Below are 27221 nucleotides of genomic sequence, written 5' to 3'. Positions count from 1 at the left end.
TTTCCGGTAGTGAACCCCAGCCTCAACCGTCCCTGATCAGGAGCAGGCTCGAGGGCGAGGAGCCGTTGAAGGGGCCATGGACACCAACAATGTGTAAGGACATGGCTCACGGTCAGGTGTCAACTGGAGAGGGAGAATGTTGTGTCTCTTAATGCTGTCCATGACTTTAGAGAGAGATGGGCACCGCAGGGCATACAGTGCAGAGTTTTAGTCCCTTCCCTTTCTTGCTCTCCCCATTCCGATGTTTTGCATCGCCCATAATGGCCATTGCTTGTAATGCTAATTGGCTGCATGGGTGTTTTACTGGGGTGGTGGTCCTCGGTGGGTTAAAAAAATAGTCATAAGGATTTTGCTGTTGGAAAGGTCACATAGTTGTCAGAGCTAATACTTTTGGGTATAAACAAAGTGAAGGGAAAAAACAAAGTTACAGTAATTTGGTGGTGGGAAAGTTGTTTGGTTGTATGTGATAGCACTTCAGGATGTGTCAGGATATGATTAATGTCAGTGCACCTGTTAGTCCCAACTTCAAGTTTCACCTGCTCCAGAGGAGTGTAATAATGTCTCTGAACAGGTTGATTAGAAAAAAATGTGTGTAGATATAATTGAGAGACTTGTTGTGCAGTGATAATGTCCTTGTCTCTGGACCTAAAGACCTATGTTCAAATCTATCTACCCAAGACAGCTACCATCTCAGTTCCCGGGCTACCATAACACATTTGAACAGGTGATTAAAATCTCTATCAAAGATGTTTGAAGGAGAAAATAACATTTTACAGGATATGATGTGGGACTCTTGAACCAGGAGGCTCAGGTTCAAGTGTCACCTGCTTCTAAGATATGCAATAACCTCTGAACAGGATGACTCGAAAATGGATGACTTGAAAAGATACGGGTGCTCTTATGGTATGGTGCTAGTCATAGGGATGTACAGCATGGAAATAGACCCTTCAGTCCAATCCGTCCATGCTGACCAGATATCCCAACCCAATCTAGTCCCACCTGCCAGCACCCAGCCCATATCCCTCAAACCCTTCCTAGTCATATAACCATCCAAATGGCTCTTAAATGTTGCAATTGTACCAGCCTCCACCACATTCTCTGGCAGCTCATTCCATACACGTACTGCCCTCTGTGTGAAAAAGTTGCCCATTAGATCTCTTTTAAATCTTTCCCCTCTCACTCTAAACCTATGCCCTCTAGTTCTGGACTGCCTGACCCCAGGGAAAAGACTTTGTCTATTTATCCTATCCATGCACCTCATAATTTTGTAAACCTCTATAAGGTCACCCCTCAGCCTCCGACGCTCTAGGGAAAACAGCCCCAGCCTGTTCAGCCTCTCCCTGTAGCTCAGATCCTCCAAACCTGGCAAATCCTTGTAAATCTTTCTGAACCCTTTCAAGTTTCACAACATCTTTCCGAAAGGAAGGAGACCAGAATTGCATGCAATATTCCAACAGTGGCCTAACCAATGTCCTGTACAGCCACAACATGACCTCCCAACTCCTGTACTCAATACTCTGACCAATAAAGGGAAGCATACCAAACGTCGTCTTCACTATCCTATCTACTTGCGATTCCACTTTCAAGGAGCTATGAACCTGCACTCCAAGGTCACTTTGTTCAGCAACACTCCCTCGGACCTGCTAAGATTTGCTTTCCCAATTTGCTGTCCAGTTACACGTCCAATTTTGGTGTCATCTGCAAACTTACTAACTGTGCCTCTTATGCTTGCATCCAAATCATTTATGTAAATGACAAAAAGTAGAGGGCCCAGCACCGATTCTTGTGGCACTCCACTGGTCACAGGCCTCCAGTCTGAAAAACAACCCTTCGCCACCACCCTCTGTCTTCTACCTTTGAGCCAGTCCTGTATCCAAATGACTAGTTCTCCCTGTATTCCAAGAGATCTAACCTTGCTAATCAGTCTCCCATGGGGAACCTTGTTGAATGCCTTACTGAAGTCCATTTGGATCACATCTACTGCTAATGTTTCTGCCTCTGAACAGAAACCTTGTGTTGAAGCCCCATTTCAGATATGATTTTTAAAACGTTTTGTTCAACGTTATGGGGGTAGATGGAGTGTGCGGAAACTGGAAATTGAAAGCAGGTAATGATGCTCTTTGAAGATCTGATGCAGGGACCATGGGCCATATGGTGTCTTTCTGTGCTGTAATAATTGTATGATTCAGTTTCATTATTACTTCTCATCAAGCATCCCACTTTCTGGAGCAGGAGGATTTCAATCAGAACCTTCTGCCCCAGTGGTTGGATGCTACGACAATTGCCAAAACATTATATTTCATGATGATATAACACTTTCAGCTCCAGTGGGATTTGATCCTAAATCTCCTAGCTTAGGCTTCACATTTACAGTTAGCTGCAAGGCAAAAGGGCTACTCATGGAGGTGAAATAATTTAACTTTGCATAAAAGGTGGAAGGGTTAGAGAGCTAGAGTGGCTATAGAATGTATAAAGACTCATAGTGTTATTGGGGAGAGTAACCCAACAGGGGTTATTGGGGCAAAGCACTAGTGGGAGTGGGGGCCAGCTATGCTCGTCCTTCAAAAGACAGGAAAGGCTATCTTTTGATATTGGACTGTACAACTTAGATTTGGAAATAAATAATGATGAGCAGCCATTCCTGCAGTAATTGAGTCTTTGGAGTGAAGGTATATAGAGCTATTGTGCACAAGGCTTGGAGGGAGTGAAGGTGATGCTGTTGCTATATGATATGCCAACAACAACTGAACTTCCTTCATCCTACAGTCCAACATCTCTGAAGAATCACTTAATATGACAAATAAACCTCATGTCCTTAGCAGCAATCCATTAGAGATGGTTGCTAACACCTGTTATGAAACCAATAGCTGTCATCTCGGTACCATGGCTACCGTGGAGCAGACACTGTACTACTCAAGATTTGGTTCTGGTGAACAGTTTAGGGGATGTCTTTCAGTACAGTCACTCAAGGATTCTTGAATTGGAATGGCCTGCTGTACTCTTAAAAGAATAATTTTCCTGTCAGGTTGGATCTTGATGGAGGAGAAGTACTTTCTTGAGGGTTAAGGAAAAAGTGGACAAGGGTGACCTAACCTTGCAAGGCCTCCATGGAGAAAATGAGGTCTGCAGATGCTGGAGATCAGAGCTGAAAATATGTTGCTGGAAAAGCGCAGCAGGTCAGGCAGCATCCAAGGAACAGGAAATTCGACGTTTTGGGCCCTTCCTGATGAAGGGCTTATGCCCGAAACGTCGAAAGGCCTCCATGGGCTTGGCTGAGGCCTCAACATCTCAAGCAGGATGGAAAGGGAACTAGGCTCACACCTGTTGAGCCAGTTCTATCTTAGATCACTTCAAATTGGAGGACAAATGATCATAAATGCATCTTTTCCAAAATGAATGAGCATTTAAGAAGTGTACAAGTCATAATGTTCCCTGTTTGCCCAGTGCCTACATGACAATTCTCAAATTGTTCCATTTCAACTGTGTCTCTTCTCACTTCATTATTTGTGTGCCTTAAAGCCATCAATTGTTAGAATTGTGGATCTGGCATTAACCATCTCATTACATTGAATCCTTTTCAGTAATCACAGTCTAAGTAAAGATTAACTAAGTGTGCCAGTACTATGACATGACCACTTCTCTCTTGACCAAACTAACTGAGTGCACTTTGTACGGTAAAGGTTGAAATGAATGCAGCTGGGATGCCCTTGTACATAGGCACCACAACAGATTTGTTCGTATGTTAGTGATTTTGAGAAGATTTGTAGCTCAGGTTGATAAGTATGTAAGTTAGCTCACTGACCTTGAAGGTTTGTTTTCAGACATTTTGGCATCATATTCGGTAACATGCTTAGTGAGAGTCTCTGAAGTGTTGGTGGTATGTCCTTCTCTCTCTTGATAGGTCTTAGTTTCTTAAGGTGTTCTTATATGTTGATGAAGGGGGAAACCATGTGTTATGACACTGGGTAAACCCTTCTGCTAATTTTAAACCAAACACACAGAAAATCTCACTTTTCCTCGCAATCGGTTAAAGTATGAGTGACAAAGAACTACCCAAATCGCACTATTTAAAGAAAAAAAACAATTTATTCTTTAACTCCAAGAAAAGAGAATGTTAAATAACAATTATCTACACTGTAATTCTCCGTTGTCTGATTGATTTATGTACCTCCCACTCTACAACAATATACTGTAGTATTGGGGATAAACCCTTAATTAAGATTTACAAGAAAAATCAAATTTCAAAACCAGTCAGATGTTGATACGCCTGGGTCATCTTCAGTCTTCTGCTGCGTAGGTCTGTCATAGATAAAGGTAGCTTTCTGAGAGTGGGTTTGCAGGTAATCTCTTGGTGCTCTTTGCCTCTCTGGCTAACTGTTCAAAATGTTTGATTTTTATGCCCCAAAACATCAGATTGTTTCATTGGTTTGATGTCGTCAAAAGAGTAATTTCAAATTTGATTGGGTTTTAGTATCTTGACGCATAATTTAAACTGGCTAAATTTGATTTGTTGTGGGACATAGCAGTTCAGCTCAGCTATTTATTTCATAACCAAATGTTACATTTTTAAATTTTTCAGCACACTCTGTGCTTGCAGTCAGTCACATGACAGGCTTGCCAGCTTTTCAACTCTCTTAAAGGTACAGTACACGCCTACAACCTCATAACACATGTCTACAGATCCTTCCTGTATTGATGTTGAGTCAGTCAGCGGGGCTAGTGGTGGTTAAATTTTGACCATGTTCTTGACTTCATCAACCTCGTCATTAGCTTCGTTTTAGCCTCTTCAGATGCTGATTGAACGTCAAAGGGAACATCGTACCCAGGCCTTCTATCTTTGCAACATGCTAGCATAGTGCAGAGCAATTCAAATCAATTCCATTCCCCAACTCTATTTCTGTAGCCGTGCAAATTTATTTCCCTCAAAGTGTTCTCCACTTTCCTTTTGAAATTATTAATTGTGTGTTCTTCATCTAACTTAATAGGCAATAAGTTTCAGGTCATTATCATTTGCTGAGCAAAATAGTTCTTCCTTATTCTCTCTTTGAATCTCTTGCCCCAAATCTTAATCCTTGTACCATCTTGTCTTTGTTTGTCTTCTCCAAATCTTGAGTAATACATCTCTGCTGAATTTCATTTCCTCCAAGGAGAACAACTCCACTATCTCCAATCTCTCATCCATGGAACCATTGTGGTAAATCTCCTCAGATCTCCCAAGGATCCTCACATCCTTCCTAAAGTGAAATGTCCAGGAGTGGATACAGTTGCGACTTAACCAGAGCTTTATAAAGTTTCAACATAAATTCCTCATTTTTGTACAATTCCTTTATTAATGAAGCCCAAGATCCCACATACTTTCCTAATCACTCTTACAATATGTCCTTTCATCTTCAAAGGTCTGTGCCCATGGACCCTTAGGCCCATTTGTACATTCGAACTGTGTATGGAAAAATTGCCCCTCTGTGTCATTCTGCCAAAGCGCATCATCTGATTTTCTTTGAACTAAATTCCATCTGTCACTTGTCTGCCATTTTGTGAGCCTATATCCTGTGTAGTTACCAAAACAACTCGCTGGAAAAGCTCATCAGGTCTGGCAGCATCGGTGGAAAGAAATCAGAGTTAACATTTCAGGTTGAATGACCCTTCCTCAGAGCGATGAACTTTTGTAGTTAATTGCTTCATCCTGATTCTTTGCCACACTTCCAACTTTAATATCATTAGTAAATTTTGAAATTTTATTCTACATTATAGATAAATGATTTGGATATTATAAAGAAACTGTGGACTTAGCACTGAACCTTGGCAAACACAATCATCTACTACCTTCTGGTCTGCAAATGAACCATTTAGCATGATCTGTTTTCTGTCCCTAAAGGAATATCTTTATCGTAGATTACAATAACCCTACTATGCTGAATCCGAATTATATTGATTGGATTTTTATATGGTCTGTTTGACAAACACTTCCTTGAAATCTTCTGAAAAGATGGTGATAGTCAGACTTCTGAGCCCAAGGCTTATCTACTCCGTCCGCTTTTCTTTTGGTTTATTTTCCTTTTCCTCTCTTTCTCAATTTTTAAAAAAAATTACCTCTTGTTTTTTTGGTGGTGGCATTGGGGAAGCGAGTAGGCCCAGCAGTACAGACTCATCATGATGTCAGAGGCGAATTTGGGTTCCTAGTGGCTTTTGCATCACTAAGATGGTCCTAACCTGACTCATGGCTGCTTGCGGTGGAGACGGGTTCGGGTTTCTGGTGGTGTCTGCGTCCATGTTCAGGGCATGTTCAGGGCAGATTCATGGAGGCAGCACCGGAGGTGGGTTTGGACCCAGTACAAGATCCAGCGGCATCAGCAGTGGCTGCATTGGTGAGGTAGGCCTGAAGTGGACTCAAGGCAGTGGTGCCATCGAGTTTGTGCTGCTGTGATACCCAGTGGCTTCTGCATTGGCAAGGTCCATTGAGGACTTGGAGTGGCCAGGGCATCAGTGGAGGCAAGCTGGCGTGTAAGAGTGGCCAGTGTTGGTGCAGCAAAGGAGACTTGTGCCTGGTTTATCAGGACAATGAAGAAGCACTTAGCAAGAAGAACTGTAAAGTTGAACACTTTTTTCTCTCTGTTTCTTCATTTTTCTGCCTTTAAATTTATGTTTTGGTTTATTTTTCTGTGTTTTAAGATGGTACTGGAGAGTGGCAGTAATACACACATTTTTCACTGTATTTTGTAACAACATATACATGGCAATAAATACATCAAATTAAATCATGGTTGTTCATGACATTACTTCAAAGAGGAGAGGGGTCAGCTGAAATTTGACCTTCAATAAAGGTGGCAAAAGAATGATTACATTTATTTGTGAGTTGCTGTGTTACATGCATTTCAACAGTGTTCAACACCAAGAAATTCACTTTGGCTTTAAAGTACTTTGATATGTCTGATAGTCTTGAAAAGTGCTAGATAATACTTGTAATGCAGTGGCAGTATCAGGAGGCCTGAGTTCGTGTTCTACCTGTTCCAGAGGTATGTAATAATCTCGCTGAACAGGTTGATCAGAAAATAGTTATTTTTGTTCGCAGCCCATCTTTCCTAATTTTCATCCCATTTGTAATTTCTGCAATTTAAGTTTCTACTACTACCAATATTTTGTTAACAATCTCTTAGTGTTCATTACATATTTGTGTCTTGGCTGCATCCCTTAGCATTTATCATTCTCATTACCTCACAATTTACAAGCTGGATGATTTTTGGTACCCTTTCATATTAATTGTCATTGTATCCTCACACTCCTATGGTCAAATGTACTAAAATTCCTTGAGGATACAAGCAAGTTGTATTTATTGAGGAATGAAGTCAGCACCTGACCCTGCGGTGAAGGAATTCTCAATGGTCAGTATTTAACCTGAGGATTGCGAGGCCTTTTACTGGAGAGACAAGCCAACAGATTCTGGGACACTGCCATTCAGCTTGCAACTGAACCGGGAAACAAAATTAGAGTCTTGATTCAGAAAAACAGTGAGCTGACTGGCTGGTAAGGAACTAGCTTTAAAGATGAACCTTAAAATAGCAGTTATTTTAAAAAGTGTAAAATTACTAAGGGATTAACTAGAAAACACCAGGGAAGAATAACAGAGAATAAGAAAAGGAGTGTATTTGGAACACTGTAGAAATAAAACATTTAATGACTGTCAAAATTGCCTCAGTGGCTCCTCACCAGACTTTAAAAATAACAGATATCAGCATCAGCATTATAGCACCAAACAAAAATTAACAAATGTAGTACTCAGTGTGATTTTAGCAGAGCAAGACTAAATAAATTTAATCAATGTCTTTGATTTTAAACCCAATCCTCCTTGAATATAGCCCCCAATCTGATATAGGCAGACAGACACAATTAAGAGATAAATAAAGGAAAGATAAGAGAGGGGGGAACTGGCCTGATCACTTAAACAGTCTCAAAGATGCATAGTTTCACAAGGACATGAAATTATATCTTGCTTGATTTCTGAAGTCGCCAGTCAATGCCTACAGCTTTCAGTAGGCTTCCAGATATATTCAATGTTCTTCCAACTAGGATTCTATTCCCTGAATTTTCAATAATTTGACAATAGGAGAACAACTAGAGAGATATCAAAACTCCTTATAGCAGCTTTCACTCTCTTGGCCTTTCTGTCTAAAAAAACAGATCAAGCTTTAGTTTCTCTGTTTTCCATCATTCTCGTTGTTGGTCAGCACTGGCCTCCGTCTGATGGCCCCTTTTAACATTCAAGCATTTTCCACCCTTTGAGCATAACACATAAAATATCAATTTGTTTGTTCTTTCCCTTTTTAACAAACAAACTACTGTTCACAGTCCAACTAAGTTAGGATAGCTGGTCAGCATGGATGAGTTGAACTGAAGGGTCTGTTTCCATGCTGTGCATCTCTATGTCTCCATGAGACTAAAGGTAAGGAGAATATCTTCTCAGTCTAGCTAACTTTTCTAATCAATTAATCTAAGTTTCTGTTTAAATCATGGCAATTGAGGACAGCTGAGCGGAATGTGTGATCTGTCATATGTGGAAAGTCATGGATCTTACAGTCATCCTAGATGACCATGTGCAAGAAGTGCTTCCTACTGCAGAACCATGAGCTCTGGGTTTTGGAGCTCAAGGCAGCTGGAGACACTGGCATATTGGCGTGGCTGAAACTTAGGTGGATACAACGTTTAGAGAGGTGTTTGCACTACAGATCAAGGGTCTGGAGGCATGAAGGGAATTGGTGAATACCAGGCTATCAAAGTGGAACAAGTAGATAGCCCCTAGGGCCCTGATCATAAATTGTTTTTTATATTTTTGGAAACTAACGAGTGTTTGGTTCCTCAAGCGAGTGCAGTCACAGCCAGGCTTCTGGCACCACAAGCGACCTGAGTACAGAAGGGGAGGAAAAATAAGGAGTGATAATAGAGGATTCGCTGGTTAGGGGAGCAGGTAAGCATTTCTGTGGCTTCAGATGTGGTTCCAGGATGTTGTGTTGCCTCCTTGGTCTCAGGGTGAGGGATGTCATTGAGTGGACGCAGGTCATCCTGAAGGGAAGGGTGATAAGACAGAGGTAAACATTGTTAAAAATCACACAACACCAGGTTATAGTCCAACAGGTTTAATTGGAAGCACTCTAGCTTTCGGAGCGACGCTACTTCATCAGGTGGTAGTGGAGGGCTCGATCGTAACACAGAATTTATAGCAAAAATTTGCAGTGTGATGTAACTGAAATTATACATTGAAAAATTGATTGTCTGTCAAGCCTTTCATCTGTTAGAATACAGTGATAGTTTCACTTCTTTCATGTGTAAATCACAAAACCCTTTTTTTAAAAGTTGCATTCTCGGGTTAGCTGTTAACAATGGTGATAGCTAGACAATATGTTGTAGGTGTTAGCCCCCTGTGTTCTCTGTCTATGACCTGATGTTTAGATTGATTCTAATCTAACAAGTGAGATAACAGAGTTTTACATAAATTCATGCAGTTTTTGAACTCAGTGTTCTACATGAATGTATGCAGTTTTTGAGCAAAGTGCAATGTAACTCTGCAAGTACAAATTCACCCCACAAAATATATGTGTGCATGTGGGTCTTTGTCTGTGTGTGTGTGTATCTGTCTGGGGTGGGGGTTGTGAGGGTGAGAAAGTGTGTGTGTGTAGTGAGTGCAGAGTGTCTTAAGTCTGTGAGGGGGTGCACGTGAGAGTGTGGGAGTATGTGTGTCTATGTGCACATCTGTGTGTACCTGTGTCCGTGTGTGTGTGTGTGTGTAGTACAATGGTGATCACCTGTAATGTGACATGAACCCAAGGTCCCAGTTGAGGCCCTCCCTATGGGTACCGAACTTAGCTATTAACCTCTGCTCGGCCACTTGGTATCAATGATACATGTAGAATGAGGGATTGGAAAAGCACAGCAGGTCAGGCAGCATCCAAGGAGCAAGAGAGTCGACGTTTCGGGCGTGAGCCCTTCCTGAAGAAGGGCTCATGCCCGAAATGTCGACTCTCCTCCTTGGATGCTGCCTGACTTGCTGGCTTTTCCAGCAACACATTTTCAGTTCTAATCTCCAGCATCTGCAGTCCTCACTTTCTCCTAGAATGAGGGAATGGGCCTTGCATTACAAGTTCAGGGAAATAAGCAGTTGATTAAAAAAGCAGGGCATAAAAAGGTTGTGATCGCTAGAATACTCCTGGTGCCATGTCCTAACGAGCACAGAAATGGGAGAACAGGGCATATGAATGTGTAGCTTAAGAATTGGTGCGGAAAGGAGGGTTTCAGATTCCTGGATCACTTGCACTGTTTCTGGGGCAGTAGGACCTCTACAAGTAGGATGGTCTGCACCTGAAACACAGTGGGACTAACATCCTTGTTATTGCGAAGTTGGGTAGCATATTTGTGGATTAGAAGACAGGATGTTAGAATTTGATGATTGTAAAATTATGGGGGGGGGGTGGCAGGGAAAGGAGGAAGTGCACGGCCCCTTTAAAAGATGATGTTTTATTTTCTCCTATGTTTAGCAATTTAAAAATGAGTGTCTGTGGGCAGCAGAGTGCTCGAATTAAAACACTTGTATCAAAAGGCAGGCAAAGCAGCATTTTTACCAAGACAACAGATTTTTAAAATTAATTTAAATCAGGCACTTAGAGACTAAGGACCAATTAAGTTTAAATCTGATGGTTTTGACAACCTAGAACCAATTGGACTATAGAAAAATTAATAAGTCATCAAAGCAGATGGCATTTGAAAAGTGGCAGAGACCAAACTGCCATCTTAAGAGATTAGCTCTCTCAGCTGTCCGAGTAATCTGACTAAAGGTACAGGGCTAATATTCCTGACACCAGAATTCGATGGAGAGAGGTGTTCCTGACGCAAGAATTCAAAGGAGGTAGCGTTCTGGAAAGAAGATCAGCAGAGAAAGAGTGGAGCATTCTGGAAGATGTATCCTGGCTGGAAAGAGGCTAAATTTTATAGTATCTTATATAGACTTGTATTTATTGAAAGTGTGTACATGAGAATTTTGTTTTATTTGGGAATAGTTAGTAGTTAGAGGGGAATTGTTTGCCTTGGAGTTAGATAAATAATTTGTTACTTGTTGAGTATAGAGTAACTGAAAGGATTTCATTTCATTTAACCACTCCTTTATAACAGATTGGGGGAAAGGGTGTGGTGAGAGGTATGTTATACCACTTGTCATACTACTTTCAACAGATTGTGAAATGAGGTGATACTCTCTGGATGTTTCGGTTTTAGTTATCAGAAGGGGTTGACCTCCGTTTAAGGACACAGAATGATACAGCATGGAAACAGATCCTTCGGTCCAACTTGTCCATTCCCAAACTAAATCAGTCCCACTTGCCTGTGTTTGGCCCATATCCCTCTAAACCTTTCTTATTCATGTCCCTAACCAAATGTATTTTAAATGTTGTAACTGTACCTGCATCTACCACCACCTTTGGCAGTTCATTTAGCATACATTTTTGAATAAGAAAAACATTGCTACTGTAATTAAAGATATTTCTGAGGGATCATTTAATAAAAATATATAGGTTGAAGTTAGAAATAATAAAGAGATGATCACCTTGATGTGATTGTACTATAGAACCCCCAGTAGTCAGAGGGAAATTGAGAAACAGGGTAAGAATAAGGTTGTGATAGTAGTGGGATTTTAATTTACCAAACATTGACTGGGACTGCCATAATGTTAAAGGTTTGGATAGTGAAAAATATGTTCAGTATGTTCAAGAAAATTTTGTTTATCAATATATAAATATTCCAACTAGAGAAAGAGCAAAACTTGACCTTCTCCTGGGAAATAAGGCAGAGCAAGTGAGTGAAGTGTTAGGGGAACACTTTGGGACTAGTGATCATAATACTATTCATTTTAAAATAGTTACAGAAAAGGATAAGCCTTCCATAGAAGATAAAGTTCTTTCTTGGAGTAAGGCAAATTTTAAAAGTATGAAACAAGAACTTTCAAAAGTTGATTGGAGAAGATTGTTTGCGGGTAAAAGGATGACTGATAAGTAGGAGGCCTTCAAAAGTGTGATAATGAGAATTCAGAGGCATTATATTCCTATTGGTGAAAGGCATGGCTGGTAAGATGAGGCAACGATGGATGAATGAAGATTGAGGTTCTAGTCAAGAATAAGAAAGAATCATAGATGTAGACAACTGGGATCAAATGAATCTCTTCAAGAGTGTAAAGAGTACATTCCTAAGGAGGAAATCAGGAAAGCAAAGAGGGATATGGTTACAGATAATCCAAAAAGATTCTACAAATACATCGAGAAGAACTAGACAGAGAGTCAGGCCCCTTAAAGATCTTCAAAATCATCTTTATGTTGAATCTCGAGAGATGGGAGAGATAGTGAATGAATATTTTGTCTGTTTTTACTGTTGAGAAAGAAATAGAGGCTAGAGAGCTCTGGGAAATAAATATTGATGTTTCACATTACAGAAGAGGAAATGTGGAGGTCTTAGAAAATATAAAGATGAACACATTTTCAAAACCTGATCTAGTGCATCCCAACACTTTGTGGGAAATTAGGGAGGCAATTACAGGGCCTCTTGCAGAAATATTTCTCATCTATAAATATGGGTGAAGTACAGGAGGACTGGAGAGTGGCTAAGTGTTGCTGCAAGGAGATGCCTAAAAGCTACAGACTGATGAGTCTGACATTAGTGGTGGATAACTTGTTGGTGATTCTGAAAGGTAGGATTTGCATATATTTGGAGAGGCAATGACTGATTAAGAACAGTCAGCATGGTTTATTGCAAATGAAATTGTGTCTCACAAATTTGATTGAGTTTTTTAATGAAGTAACCAAAAAGATTGATGAGGGCAGGATTGTTGTTTGCTTGGACTTTAGTAAAGCCTATGGCAAGGTTCTGCATGGTAGATTAATTAAGTTAGATCACATGGGATTCAGGGTTCGCTTATCAATTGGATATAAAATTGACTTGATGGTAGGAGACAGAGGGTGACGGTGGAGGGTTGTTTTTCGGACTTGAAGCCTTTGACCAGTGGTGTTCCACAGGGTTCGGTGCTGGGTCTACTTTTGTTTGTCATTTATATAAATGATTTGGATTAGAATAGGAAGCATGACACCAAAATCGCTGATGTAGTAGACAATGAAGAAGGTTATCTAAGATTACAAAGAGATCTTGATCAGTTGGGTCAATGGGCTGAAAAGTGGCAGATGGAGTTTAATTTGGATAAATGTGAGGTATTAGATTTTGGTAATACAAACAACAAGACTTCTACAACTAAAGGCAGGGCCCTGAGTAATGTTGTAGAACAGAGGGACCTAGAAGTTCAGATACATAATTTTTTGAAATTTGCATCACATTAGACACAGTGATTAGGAAGGTGCTGAGTACGCTTGCCTTCATTGTTCAGACCTTTGAGTATAGGAGTTCGGATGATTTGTTGATGTTGTACAGGATGTTGGTGAAGCCTCTTCTGGAGTAGTGTCCAGTTCTCATCACCCTGTTATAGGAAGGATATTATTAAACTGGAGAAGGTTCAGAAAAGATTTACCAGCAGGGTGCTGAGAATAGAGAGTTTGAAATATAAAAACAGATTGGAAAGTCTTGGACTTTTTTCACTGGAGCATCGGAGATTGAGACATGACCTTATTGAGATTTATAAAATTATAAGGGACATAGATAAGATGAATAGCAAGGGTCTTTTCCCTAGGGTAGGGGAGTTCAAATTGGGGGCAAATTTTTAAGGTGAGAGGAGAAAGATTTAAAAAGGACATGAGGGACAACGTTTTTACACAGAGTGGTTAGTTTGTGCCATGAACTGCCAGAGAAACTGGTGGGTGCAGGTACTTTTACAAGTTTAAAAGACATTTGGATAAGTTCACAAATAGGAAATGTTTGGAAGGTTATGAGCCAAGCGCAGGCAGGTGGGACTCGTTTATTTTGGGAACGTGGTCATTGTGGACTAGTTGGACTGAAGGGTCCGATTCCATGCTATACGAATCATTCACTGTGGGAAAAGTTGTCCTTCATGTCCCTTTTAAATATTTCTCTCCTCACCTTAAAAATATGCCCTCTAGTTTTGAACTCCTTTACCCTAGAGAAAAGACCTTCGCTATTCACCCTATCCATATCCCTCATGATTTTATAAACGTCCATAAGGTCATTCATCATCCTTCTATGCTCCAGTGTAAAACATCCCAGCCAATCCTTATAACTCAAGCCCTCCAGTCCTTAGAAATGTTTTCTGCACCTATAAAGCACAAACAATAGTGGACCCAGCACTATTTCCTGCAGAACATTGCTGGTCACAGTCTTCCAGTCCAAAAAAAGAACCCTCCGCTACCATGCTCTGTCTCCTACTGTCAAGCCCTGCCCAAATCCCATGTGATCTAATTTTACTGATCAGTCAATCATGCAGAACCTTATCAAAGGCTTTACTAAAGTCCATGTAGACAACATCTGTTGCTCTGCCCTCTTCTATCTATCATCTTGGTTACATCCTCCAAAATCTCAGACATGTTTGAGAGACATGACTTCCCATGCATAAAGCCATTGCTAACTATGCGTAATCAGTCCTTGCATCTCCAAATTTATATAAATTCAATTTTCAAAATCCCTTCTCACCACTGCTTTGGGAGGATTTGCTGATGTTGTTGGAAGGAATTTAACCAGTTCATCAGGGCAGGGTACACAATATGTTAACTTAATAGTGACTCAGAATATCTGAGCAAAGGAATCTAGGCAGAGGTGTTCAGCCATGTTTTGTCTTAAGAAAGTAAGGTGAGAGGGGGCCCTTCAATGTAAGAGAAAGGTATGGACTGACATGTGGAATTGTGATGTTGCTGCCATCAGAGCCATGGCTGAAGGAAGGACAAGACTCACAACTTAAAATTCCAGGGTAGGATTTTCAGGTAGAAAAGGGTAAAGTGTAAGAGAGGAGGTGGTGTTGCTTTATTAATCAAGGAGTCAGCAACTACAATAAGGAGGGATGATAAGACCATAAGACATAGGAGTGGAAGTAAGGCCATTAGGCCCATCGAGTCCACTCCGCCATTCAATCATGGCTGATGGACATTTCAACTCCACTTACCCACATTTTTCCTGTAGCCCTTAATTCCTTGTGACATCAAGAATTTATCAATCTCTGCCTTGAAGACATTTAGCGTCCTGGCCTCCACTGCACTCTGCGGCAATGAATTCCACAGGCCCACCACTCTCTGGCTGAAGAAATGTCTCCGCATTTCTGTTCTGAATTTACCCCCTCTAATTCTTAGGCTGTGTCCACGGGTCCTAGTCTCCTCGCCTAATGGAAAAAATTTCCTAGCGTCCTCCCTTTCCAAGCCATGCATTATCTTGTAAGTTTCTATTAGATCTCCCCTTAATCTTCTAAACTCCAATGAATACAATCCCAGAATCCTCAGCCGTTCCTCGTATGTTAGACCTACCATTCCAGGAATCATCCGTGTGAATCTCTGCTGGACACGCTCCAGTGCCAGTATGTCCTTCCGGAGGTGTGGGGACCAAAACTGGACCCAGTACTCTAAATGGGGCCTAACCAGAGCTTTATACAGTCTCAGTAGCACAACGGTGCTTTTATATCCCAATCCTCTTGAGATAAATGACAACATTGCATTCGCTTTCTTAATCACTGACTCAACCTGCACGTTTACCTTTAGAGAATCCTTGATTAGCACTGCCAGATCCCTTTGTACTTTGGCTTTACGAATTTTCTCACCGTTTAGAAAGTAGTCCATGCTTGTATTCTTTTTTCCAAAGTGATATCTCGGACGTGCCATCAAATGAGACTTTGTGAGTAGATAGTAGAAATCAAAAGGAGGCAGATACACTGTTTGGAATGCTGTATATTATAAACCTTGAAACTCACCAGACAAGAGAGGAGCACATATATAGTCAATTCACTAAGCTGTGTAAAAACAAAAGTAGGGTGGTTAGTTTAGGGGATTTCAACTACCTCATTAATTAGGATAACCATAGCATAAAGGCTTTGGAGGGTTCAAATCCAAAGGTCCATTCAAGAACAGTGCAGTGCTGTGCCCAATTCTGGGGAACTAAGCTGGACTGGTGTTTTCATGTGGCATAGGGGGTGCACTTTAGTGATAGTGACCACAACATCATATATTTTATGAAAAAGAGGTTCTGGAAAAATGTTTTTTAATTGGGTTAAGACAGTTTTTATTAAAATAAGGCAGGATCTGGCCAAAGTAGATTTGGAAAAATACTTGAAAGTAAATCTGTGACAGAACAATGGCAAGTGTTCAGGCCCAATATGTTCCCTTTAGTCTGAATTGTAGGAGGCAATGTGGAGAACGTGGCTGTTTTGGAATTTCAGAACTGGATAAATAGGCAAAAAGAGGCTTTTAACAGGTCGAAAGGAAGCAAATCAATGGAGCCCTAATGGAATTGAGAAATTGTCCTTACGCAATTTGGTCATCAAAGATGGTGCATGAAAAAAGTCAAGGTCAAGATTGTGGAGAATCCCAAAATATTTCATAAGTAAATCAAAGGGAAGAGAAGAACCAGGGAAAGTGAGGGACTTATTAGGGACCACAAAAGAAATTTGTGCATGGAGCAGAAGGATAGTGGTAGTGTGTTAACTGAGTACTTCGCATCTTTCTTCACTCAGGAGGAAGAGGACATAGGTATAGAACTTAGGACAGCATAGTACAGGCCCTTTGGCCCTTGACGTTGTGCCGACCTTTTATCCTACTTTAAGATCAACTCACCTAATGAGTTTTGAGAAGATTTGTAGCTCAGGTTGAGGTTCTGCTCACTGAGCTGGAAGATTCATTTTCAGAGGTTTTGTCCCCCTACTAGGTAACATCTTCAGTGAGCCCATTTTACTATCATCCATGTGCCTAATGTATCTGGCTATCCATTCTCTCTATACCTCATCATTTTGTACATCTCTATCAGGTCACCTCTCACCCTTCCTTCACTCCAATGAGAAAAACCTCAGCTCCCTCAACCTTTCATCATAAGACATGCCCTCCAGTCCAGGCAGTATCCTGGTAAATCTCCTCTGCATCCTTTTGAAAGCTTCCACATCCTTCTATAATGAGGTGACCAGAACAGAACATAATATTCCAAGTGTGGTCTACTCCACAGACCTGCAGCATAACCTTATGGCTCTTAAACTCAATCCCCCTTCTAATGAAAGCCAACATACAATACAACCCTATCAAGTTGGGTGGCAACTTTGAGTAATCTATGGACATGGACCCCAAGATCCACCTGTTCCTCCACATTGCCAAGAATTCGGCTTTTAACCCTGCATTCAAATTTGACTTTCCGAAATGAATCACTTCACACTTTTCCAGGTTGAACTCCATCTGCCGCTTATCAGCCCAGTTCTGCATCCTGTCGCAAGCTACAACAGCCCTCCACATTATCCACAACTCCACCAACCTTTGTGTCATTGGCAAATTTACTAACCCCATCCTTCCACTTCCTCATCCAAGTCATTTCTAAAAAAAAACAAAGAGCAGAGATCCTGTAGAACACCACTAGTCACCGAGCTCCAGGCTACCACCACCCTGTCTTCTTTGGGTCAGCTAATTCTGTTTCCAGACATAAAGGACGATGAATTGAGGTTCCCGAGCAGATTTACATAAGGAATGAGATGGTATTAGAGATGTTGGTAGACGTAATAGTGGATAAATCCCAGATCTGGATCGGTTGTATCCCAGGCTGCTTGGGAGTTGAGGGAGGAAATTGCAAGGGCCCTTACCCAAATTTCTAATTTCTCTCTGGCCACAGGGGAGTCGCCAGAAGACTGGAGTACAGCTAATTCAAGAATGGTAAAGAAGATAAACCAGGGAATTACAGGCCATCAAGTATTATATCAGAAGAAGGGAAATTGTACGAGAAATTTCTAAAGGTGAGAATCAATCTCCATTTAGAAAAGCAAGGTTTGGTGGAGGATAGTCAGCATTGTTTTATCAGAGGGTGGTCATGCTGAACAAATCTGGTGAAACTTTGAGGAAGTGACCAATTGTGTAGGAGAGAGTAAAGGAGGTAAAAACAAATGGAATAGAGGGTAACTTGGCACATTGGCTTAGTGGCAGGAAACAGAGGGTGACAGTTTTATTTTACTGGAGGCAATGCAGTTTAGAAGTAATAATTTAGAGTACTAAATTAATGGCAAGATGTTAGGAAGCATGGAGGAACACAAGGAGCTTGGGATGTTTGTCTAAAATCCTGAAAGGCAGGGCAGGTTAACAGGGTAGTATGATTGAGGCATAGATTATGAGCAGGGAGATTATATTGGAGTTGTACAGGACTTTGTGCAGTTATGGTCACCAAACCATAGGAAGGATATGATTGTATTGAAGGGGATGCAGAGGAAATTTACCAGGATGTTGCTCAGAGAGGGTGGATAAGCTCAGGTTTTCTTCTTTGGAGCAAGGAAGGTTAATCATAGAATCTGTGGAAGCAGGCCATTTGGTCCATCAAGTCCACACCAACCTTCTGAAGAGCATCCCACCCCTCTACTCTGTCCTTAGTCCTGTGCTACCCTAATATGGTTTCCAAAATAGCTGTGTATTAGATAGTATTAATATAGGATGTTTGGAGTTCCTTAGAATATCACAAATATTTAATAATTATGGTAACTGTTTACTATTTAACATAATTTGTATAAAAGGAGATGCCTTTTAAATGCATGTTTCAGCTTCCTTGTGAAGTTAGCCCAATTCAGAAAAATTATATAGAACTCACTTTTGACAAATTTCTTTCAGTTACAACTTCGTTTTATCAAAAAAACTATTTACACATTTATTCAAGTCAGTCACTCCAGCCACTGTATTTATTGTTTTAATAGTTACAGATGAACAAGTTCACTCCATATACAATTACCAGTACAGTTTTTACAGATCGTATTACAATACATCACTGCTATTTGTTTATTTACAAAGCACTTATGTACATAAAAATCTTCCAATTCAGTGCAATGTCATTTTTTTTACAATTTACAAAATAAGATGTAATGTAGTTACTCAGATAAATTAATAAATTCTGCAGTTATTAATGATTTAATTTAATTAAAAAAAATATTTTTCAACCATTATATCTATAACAGACTTGTAAGAACACACAATACAGCAGTAGATTGCACTACCGGCCCTTATTTCAGGGCTGTGGCTGAAAGGATGGTTTAAAATATTAATTTCTCACACAATCACTCAGGCTTTTTTGTTTTAAACTCTTGGAGAACATAAAAAGAGGAACAGTTATAGAGACAATGTAAAATTGTTGCTTTTGTTCTAATCATAATGCGCACCTGTGTTTGTCAAGATATTTAAAAATGCATGACATAGTTAAGTGCATGATCACTGCTTCAGTGATATTGTGTAGAGAAAGTATGGCTAGATTGTTTTAGAATACCAAGCAATGAGGTACAGCATTTAGCCATCACTTTTAGAATTAGTATGTCAAAACTTGTTACACAGACTGTAACTGCGCAAAGGAACCATCGGTTCCAAATTATATTACATTGTATTTGCCAATGTTCCTGTTTAATAGAGCTTAATTAGTAGTCTTTATATGAACGAACACATACACACACGCACACACACCTATATATTTAAGACCATCTGAAGTAGCCGTAGGATTTTGCAGGATATCAATAAAAATCACATTGGGTGGGAATTGCAATAACCTTTGAAGGTAAAACACTGTTCAATAATAGTACCTAGCTCTGGATATCAAATGTTTGTTCCAGTTTTGAATATAGTAAAATAGATCACAAATCATCTGTTTCTGCTAACTAAGTTATTTTTATGATGCCAAAGAAAACAGTTCTGCTTTAAACTGCTTCTAGGTTTATGGACATTTTGTAGCTCAAGTAAAATGCTATGAATTTAAAAATCCAAACAAATATTAAAAGTGAAAAAAATCCTGTGCCCAATGTTCTTCTAATATAATGTCAATTAAACAAATCATATAGCAAACAGCAGTGCTGAAAATGCAGGTGAAGTTTAAATACAACACTGTCAAAACCTTCTAAATCAGGTTTCTTTAGTTTTAGCCAAGCCAGAAAATACCTGAAGATATTTTGCTCCAAATTCATCTAAATGTGAATTATTAAAATAAAAAGTGTAGCTTAACCTAATTATTTCTATGTTTAAGGAACGTGTAAATCAACCAAACAGACGTGAGGAAGATTCAAGAAACACAACTCAACTTTGTATTACCTTTTTAAATTCTTGAATGCATTCAGTTCAGTTCACTCTCACTTGAGTGAAGAGATTTAAATAATCATGGCACATATTTTGTAACTTTTCAGAATTTTACATTGAACAAAAAGACTAATTCTGAAACATTTACACAGGTTTTAAAATATTGATTTTTCTACAACTATATAACATTAAAAATACAAGCTAAAGTCATTGTTAAAAAGGTAACAAATGCAAATTATGTTTCATGAACCATCACTCCAAATTCACTAGGGGAAAATATAGTCTAACAGAGTTATCTTTAACTGAGTAGAGTTAAAATGCTGTAGCCCATGTTTTAGGAAGTGTAAATTTCTGGCATGCTACCATTCTGGTCTCGTCAACACAATGCATGAAACTCATAGTTTAAGAAAAGGAGGTAGCAGATCATATTGGCTACTGACACGTTGCAATTAACAACTGGAAAATCAGTATTACCATCTGTATTCAACTTCTACATTTTTTCCTTATGCTTCATAATCTCAGAATTTATTTGCAGAAGCAGTACATTTTCAGCAGAAATCCTGTCCAACCCTGAAATTCTCATCTGGAGTGTTTTGTTGCCCAGTCATTCTGAAATCTCATGGCATTTTGCAAATGGAAAAACACATTCACTGCAGAATACAGTACTTTCTATAATCAGATTCAAAATCTTCATCCATACTGCTAGTGTCTGCCATCTTCTTGCCTTCTGTCTTTGGCAGGAACTGTGCATAGTTCACACCTTGTTGTTCATAGAAAAGTATGTAGGCTGAATCAGTGTCAATTTCATCAGGACGCACCTCCTGGAAGGGAGAAAGAAAAAAAAATTAGGTTCATAGTATATTGTTAGAGGAATTACAAGAGAAGGGTTAGGGCTAATAAACCAGGATATCATTCTCAGATAAAAAATAAAAAGTCCTAAACAAAAATATGATCTAATGTATGTACACAGTATTTAATCAATCAAGATTGTGGTCACTGAAGGAAAGAGGAAATCAGAACATTTCTCACCACTTCCACTATAGACTGAACTAGTCATTTCTGCATAAAACATCTATTCACTGTCAGAAAGCCTTTTTATTCAGCGTCTTACCCATAACTTTTAGGCGAATTGTGATAAAATTGGAGCTATCCTTTTTTGCTCATATCTTCACTTTATCATTTCTCTGAAGTCCATTCACTATCTTGGTTGTTTAAGCTAGTACTAAATTTTTCCTTTGAACCAAAGGAAACATGAATGCCCACATCAATTACACCAAGGGCATATTTAGAAATCCTGGTCCAGTTTTGCCCTGCCCTCTAGCTACTACCGAAATCAGTAGTTCTTGCATTTCACACTTTAAAAGGCCCAACTATTCAATATTTCAATGGTTTGTGTTTTTTCGTCATTCCCAGTATGTTCTAAACTCCATTTCTTAAATTTAATCCAAGCAACCCATAAACATAACCATCCATCTGTCAGAGTTACACAAGATGATTTTTCTCTCTCTTAGCTGCAGCCATTCTTTAAGCTATAGTGCCCCCCTCCAACAGCCTTATCACATCTATGCAATGTAATGAGTTTATCTGTTTATTGCACTCCCCAGGATTTCCACACCTCCCCACTGAGTGAGAAAGAAAAGTATGATTCCCTTCTAAACTACCTGCCAATTACTTTAAACCTATGTGCCTTAGTTATTGACTGCTCCTCTATGGGAAGTAGGACCTTACTATCCACTCTATAACCAGACCTTGATTTTTAGTAATTTCAATTAATTTTTTACTCAATGTCTTTTCCAATGAAAACAACAAACACTCCAGTCGTTCCATGTAGTTAAAATTTTCATTCCGGATATCTTTTTAAAAAACCCTTATAATCTTTATCAGCATTTTTCCTTTACTCCTTGACTACCTACATTTTAAATTTATTTTTCGGTGTACAATTGTGAGAAGTACCATAGAAATGGAAGTGACTGAGTTAGCTAAGTGTGGCATATTTTGGACACGCCATAGAATATACACTGTACCAGGATGATTATGTTCAATTTACACAGGTTGTATATTTTCATAATGAAAAGGATAAAACTGCAGCATTAACATACCTTACAGCTACTATCGTTGTAGCAGTACCACTTTTCATTGGGGTTTTTGGCATATGTGACATAGTGGCCTCCTCCCAAAATTCCTGAATGGCACTAGATGAATAAAGCAAATTATTTTGTTAACAAATAACATTTTACTACTTTTGATTTATCACATGCAGTCTTTTAAAAACAATTCTTTACAGGAAGAGGTCATCACTGGCTAGGCTAGCATTTATTGCCCATCCCTAATTACCCAGAGAACAGTTACGAGTCAACCATATTGCTGTGGGTCTGGAGTCACATATAGGCCAGATGAGGTAAAGATGGCAGGATTCAAACCGAGGTCCCCAGGACATTAGATTAGATTAGACTTAGTGTGGAAACAGGCCCTTCGGCCCAACAAGTCCACACCGACCCGCCGAAGCGCAACCCACCCATACCCCTACATTTACCCCTTACCTAACACTACGGGCAATTTAGCATAGCCAATTCACCTGACCCGCACATTTTTGGACTGTGGGAGGAAACCGGAGCACCCAGAGGAAACCCACGCAGACACAGGGAGAACATGCAAACTCCACACAGTCAGTCGCCTGAGTCGGGAATTGAACCCGGGTCTCAGGCGCTGTGAGGCAGCAGTGCTAACCACTGTACCACCGTGCCGCCCATCATACTTGGGTCTCTGGATTAACCGTCCTACTCCTCGGATGCTGCCTGAACTGCTGTGCTTTTCCAGCACCACTCTAATCTAGAATCTGGTTTCCAGCATCTGCAGCCCTTGTTTTTACCAAGTTAACAGTCCAGCACTAATCACCTGCTTTCTCTTCTCTAATTGCAAATAATTTACAGAAGATAATCAGCAATATTTATGGACGTAATAAGAGAAGTAATTTATAAAATGACAGTCACAGAACATAGTAAAAAGACTCGTAGATTTTGGAAAAAAAATCTGTTGCATTTTCTTTTAATTTTTACTATCTTTTTGTTAAAAATCAAATATGTCCATTGGAAAATTTATTTTGTTTCTCAGATCTAAAGAAACTCTGTAGAAGACAGAAGATGAATAAAGATGAAAGTAGGATGGTTTATATTCCTTAACCACTGTTCAGACTGTCATCCAAAATTTATGGTGGACACCTAAAGATGGTTTCAGAAGAGACACCACCTGAGATAAAACGGATTTGGAACTTTGAACATACAAGAATAGTGATGAGGAAATCCAATGGATATCTTGTTACATTTCTAAAAGGGTTAAGTGTACCAAAAATACATTTCAGTGCTGTATTTAGTGATTCATGAGAACTATCAGTTATAGCATCATAACCGTAAATGTTTTCCAATTACTTGTTTGGTTGGGTGTAACAGAGTCTTGGTGAAACCACATTTTGTGGAAGCTTTTTATCTTACATTCTTCTGTGTAATTATCACCTCTTTAGTAGAGAAGCCATTTGTTCAAGTTGTAAGCACGGCACTGTAATATGGATACACCAATGTCATTCTGCAGGTTAATGGTTACCTTGCTTTCACAAACAAATGAATGGACATAAGGTCATCACTTTTGGCCTAAAACATGCTCTGTTTACCTTAGACTACTTTGGAAGGGCAAGACACTTCAAACGTTAGCAGTTTCATGCAACTACAATGCAGGAGTAACATGTTTGGTATTCACCACTAACAGGATGTTGCCATCAAGCTAATAAAGACATTCTGCCTGTTCCACAAATGACACCATGATACATGAATTTAAGTACTAGTGAGATGCTAGGTATCAAATTAAGTCACCATTGTCTTACCAGACCATAGGGCGGTTCTCTCATTAGATAGAAAAGTACAGCACAGAACAGGCCCTTTGGCCCACGATGTTGTGCTGAGATTTAATCCTAATGTAAAATATAGTAACAACCTATGCACCCCTCAATTCACTGCTATCCATGTGCATGTCCAGCAGTCGCTTAAATGTCTCCAATAACTCATAACTCTGCTTCCACCACCACCGCTGGTAATACATTCCATGAATTCACAACTCTCCGCGTAAAACACCTATCTCTGACGTTGCCTTTATACCTTCCTCCTAATATCTTCAAACTATGACTTCTCATACCAGTCAATCCTGCCCTGGGGAAAAGTCTCAGGCTATTGACTCTGTCTATTCCTCTCACTATTTTGTACACCTCTATCAGGTCTCCTCTCTTCCTCCTCCTCTCCAGAGAGAAAAGTCCGAGCCTATTCAACCTTTCTTCATAAGGCAAGCCCTCCAGTCCAGGCAGCGTCCTGGTAAACCTTCTTTGCACTCTCTCCAAAGCCTCTGTATCTTTCCTATAGTAGGGCGACCAGAACTGGACACAATATTCCAAATGTGGCCTCACCAGGGATTTGTAGAACTGCAGCAAAACCTTTTAAACTCGATCCCTCTGTTGATGAAAGCCAAAACACTATATGCTTTCTTAACAACCCTATCCACTTGGGTGACAGCTTTGAGGGATCTATGTACTTGCACACCCAGATCCCTCTGTTCCTCCACACTGCCAAGAATCCTGTCTTTAATCCTATATTCAGTATTCGAGTTTGACCTTCTAAAATGCATCACTTTGCATTTATCCAAGTTGAACTCCACCTGCCATTTCTCAGCCCAGCTCTGCATTCTGTCTGTGTTGCGCTGCAGCCTGCAATAGTCCTTTATGCTATCGACGACACCTCCAACTTTTGTGTCATCAGCAAATTTACGAACCTACCCCTTACCCTCCTCATCCAAGTCATTTATAAAAACTACAAAGAACTGAGGCCCAAGTACCACCCTACTCAACACTGTCCTCCAGACAGAATACTTTCCATCTACAACCACTTTCTGAATTCAGATAGCCAAATCTCCCTGTATCCCATACTTCCTGACTTTATCAAATGCCTTGCTGAAATCCATATACCCATTGGTATATTTCCATTGGTAGGAGAGACTAGGACAAGGACACAACCGTACAGTAAAGGGAAGACCTTTTAGAATGGAGGTAAGGAGAAATGTCTTCACCCAGAGTGGTGAATCTTTGGAATTCATTGCCACAGAAGGCTGTGGAGGCCAGAAGATTGAGTATATTTAAAACGGAGATAGATTGGTTCTAGATTGTCAAGGGGATTACAGGGAGAAAGTGAGAGAATTGGATTGGGAAACCTATCCACCATGGTCGAAAGGCAGGGCAGACCCGATGGGCTGAATGGTCTAATTTCTGCTCCTATGTCTTATGGTTTTTATGAAAAAGCACTAACAATGTCGTTTATTCTAGTGTTTTAAAACACACAAGTGTTTTAACTAGGATTAACTTTTAATGGACAATGTTTACTACAGTGGTGCACCAGGCTCAGACTTAGATTTGTGTTATAACATGCATTCAAAATCTGCAGCAGAACACTGATTATACAATTTTAACTTTGCTAAGGACATCAGACATTAACGACATAATGCATTGGAGTTTGGATCTCAAAATGAAAGAAATTAAGTACAACTGGATTTTGCATAGTGTGTGTAGTCAAGACCAACAAACATCTTGCAATGTGAATGTGCAGTTACACAAGTACACAAAGCACTAGTGAGAAGATCAGTAGTGACAGATAAGTGATTTGGAGATGATTGCTGATTATTCCTCAAAAGTTTCAAGTACAGTATGAGGAAGATACAGTCAAAAGAAGCAGGGACCTGGGCTGTACTACTTCAATTGTTCAGTACAATGTTAGAAATGTGATAATAAGGTTATTTAAGTTTCAATAAGCTCTCAGTTAGAATATGGTTAGCCATTCTAATCTTCACATCACAAAGATGACATTCTGGATCCTCAGGCAGAATGATCAATGGCCTAATAACAATAATTTGTATTTATATCATGCTTTTAAAGCAAAAGTATTCTGACCCTTCACAGCAGCTTTTATCAAATAATTTTTGACACTGAGCCATGTTGGGAATTATTGCAGCAGAAGGATATAAAGGTGAGTTCTTGGAGGATCTTAAGCAGTCAGGGGCAATGGAAAAGTGAAGACATTTAAGGAGGAAATTTCACAGGTTAGGGCATTAGCAGTAGAATGCAATCAATTGTGTCTTCTGTTGAGTTTGCTAGAAAGCAAACTTGTTTCTGGATTTTAAAATAGAATTTATTGATTATTGCACATTAATAGACTGCATAGAATTGATAGCTTATTCAAATTGAGAAATCAAAGTCTGGTTGGAAATTTACTTTTCTAAGAAGTACTCAATCTGTGGAACAGGATTCCAGAGGTAGTAATTAAATTGAATTCTTGCAGTTCAAGGCAACAATTCTGGTCACAGTTTTTTTTAAAAAAAGTGATTACTTTTGATGTGTGAGATAGACACTACTGATAGATGAATCCTGAATTAACTTAAGAGTTTTAATTAACGAGTTCTTCAAGGTTGTGTGCAGACAAACAGTCAGGATGAATACATGGCTGAGTCCATCAAAATAGAAAGTTAGTACACAAAGGTTTAATGGCTATTCCTGACCTATGGAAATAATTGAATTTTCAGCCTTCAATCTGTGGTAATTTAAACTGGCTTTTGATATCATGAGGGTAAATAGAGTGATGTTACAGATTGAGCATGAGGGGCTGAGTGTTCAATTTCTCCTAGTTTAATATGCACTAAATGGGAGTGAGGTGAGGTCAGAAGAGGAAAAGTGAACAAACATCCTGCTCGTGCAGTTCTGTGCGCTTCCCTGTGTTGAATTAAAAGGAGCAAATATGATGTTTTGTGGGCAACTTGTCTGAATGAGGTTCATCCAGAAAATAGGAAAATGAATTAAAATTAGGCCTGAATATGATTATATTCTAGGTTATTAAGATACATACATAATTTTGCTTATAGTTATAATGGATTCATTAGGATCAAATACCATTTTTTTCATTCCTAAAAAATAGCCTAGCTGATTTATCATCTCAGGATACAGATATA

General features: G+C 39.6%; 1 protein-coding gene and 1 long non-coding RNA gene across 2 annotated transcripts in view; one reads left to right on the top strand and one right to left on the bottom strand.

Moving 5' to 3' along the window:
* The first annotated feature begins 9 nt into the window (after positions 1-9).
* LOC132830331 (uncharacterized) lies at positions 10-25527 on the top strand. The gene is made up of 3 exons (XR_009646361.1): positions 10-93; positions 17773-17893; positions 23304-25527. It is a non-coding gene; the product is annotated as an uncharacterized LOC132830331 (long non-coding RNA).
* Positions 18849-27221, bottom strand: part of usp32 (ubiquitin specific peptidase 32) — a 199429-nt gene continuing 191056 nt past the window's right edge. The window contains exons 33-34 of the mRNA XM_060847945.1: positions 22292-22384; positions 18849-21013 (exon numbers count right to left, since the gene is read on the bottom strand). Coding sequence (XP_060703928.1) covers positions 20840-21013; positions 22292-22384 — 267 coding nt within the window. The 3' untranslated portion in view covers positions 18849-20839. The remainder of the gene's footprint in view (positions 21014-22291; positions 22385-27221) is intronic.

The sequence above is a fragment of the Hemiscyllium ocellatum genome, chromosome 31 (genome assembly GCF_020745735.1).
Source record: "Hemiscyllium ocellatum isolate sHemOce1 chromosome 31, sHemOce1.pat.X.cur, whole genome shotgun sequence".
NCBI lineage: Eukaryota > Metazoa > Chordata > Chondrichthyes > Orectolobiformes > Hemiscylliidae > Hemiscyllium > Hemiscyllium ocellatum.
Note: the sequence above shows the minus strand (reverse complement) of the source record. Positions and strands in the feature narration are given on the sequence as shown.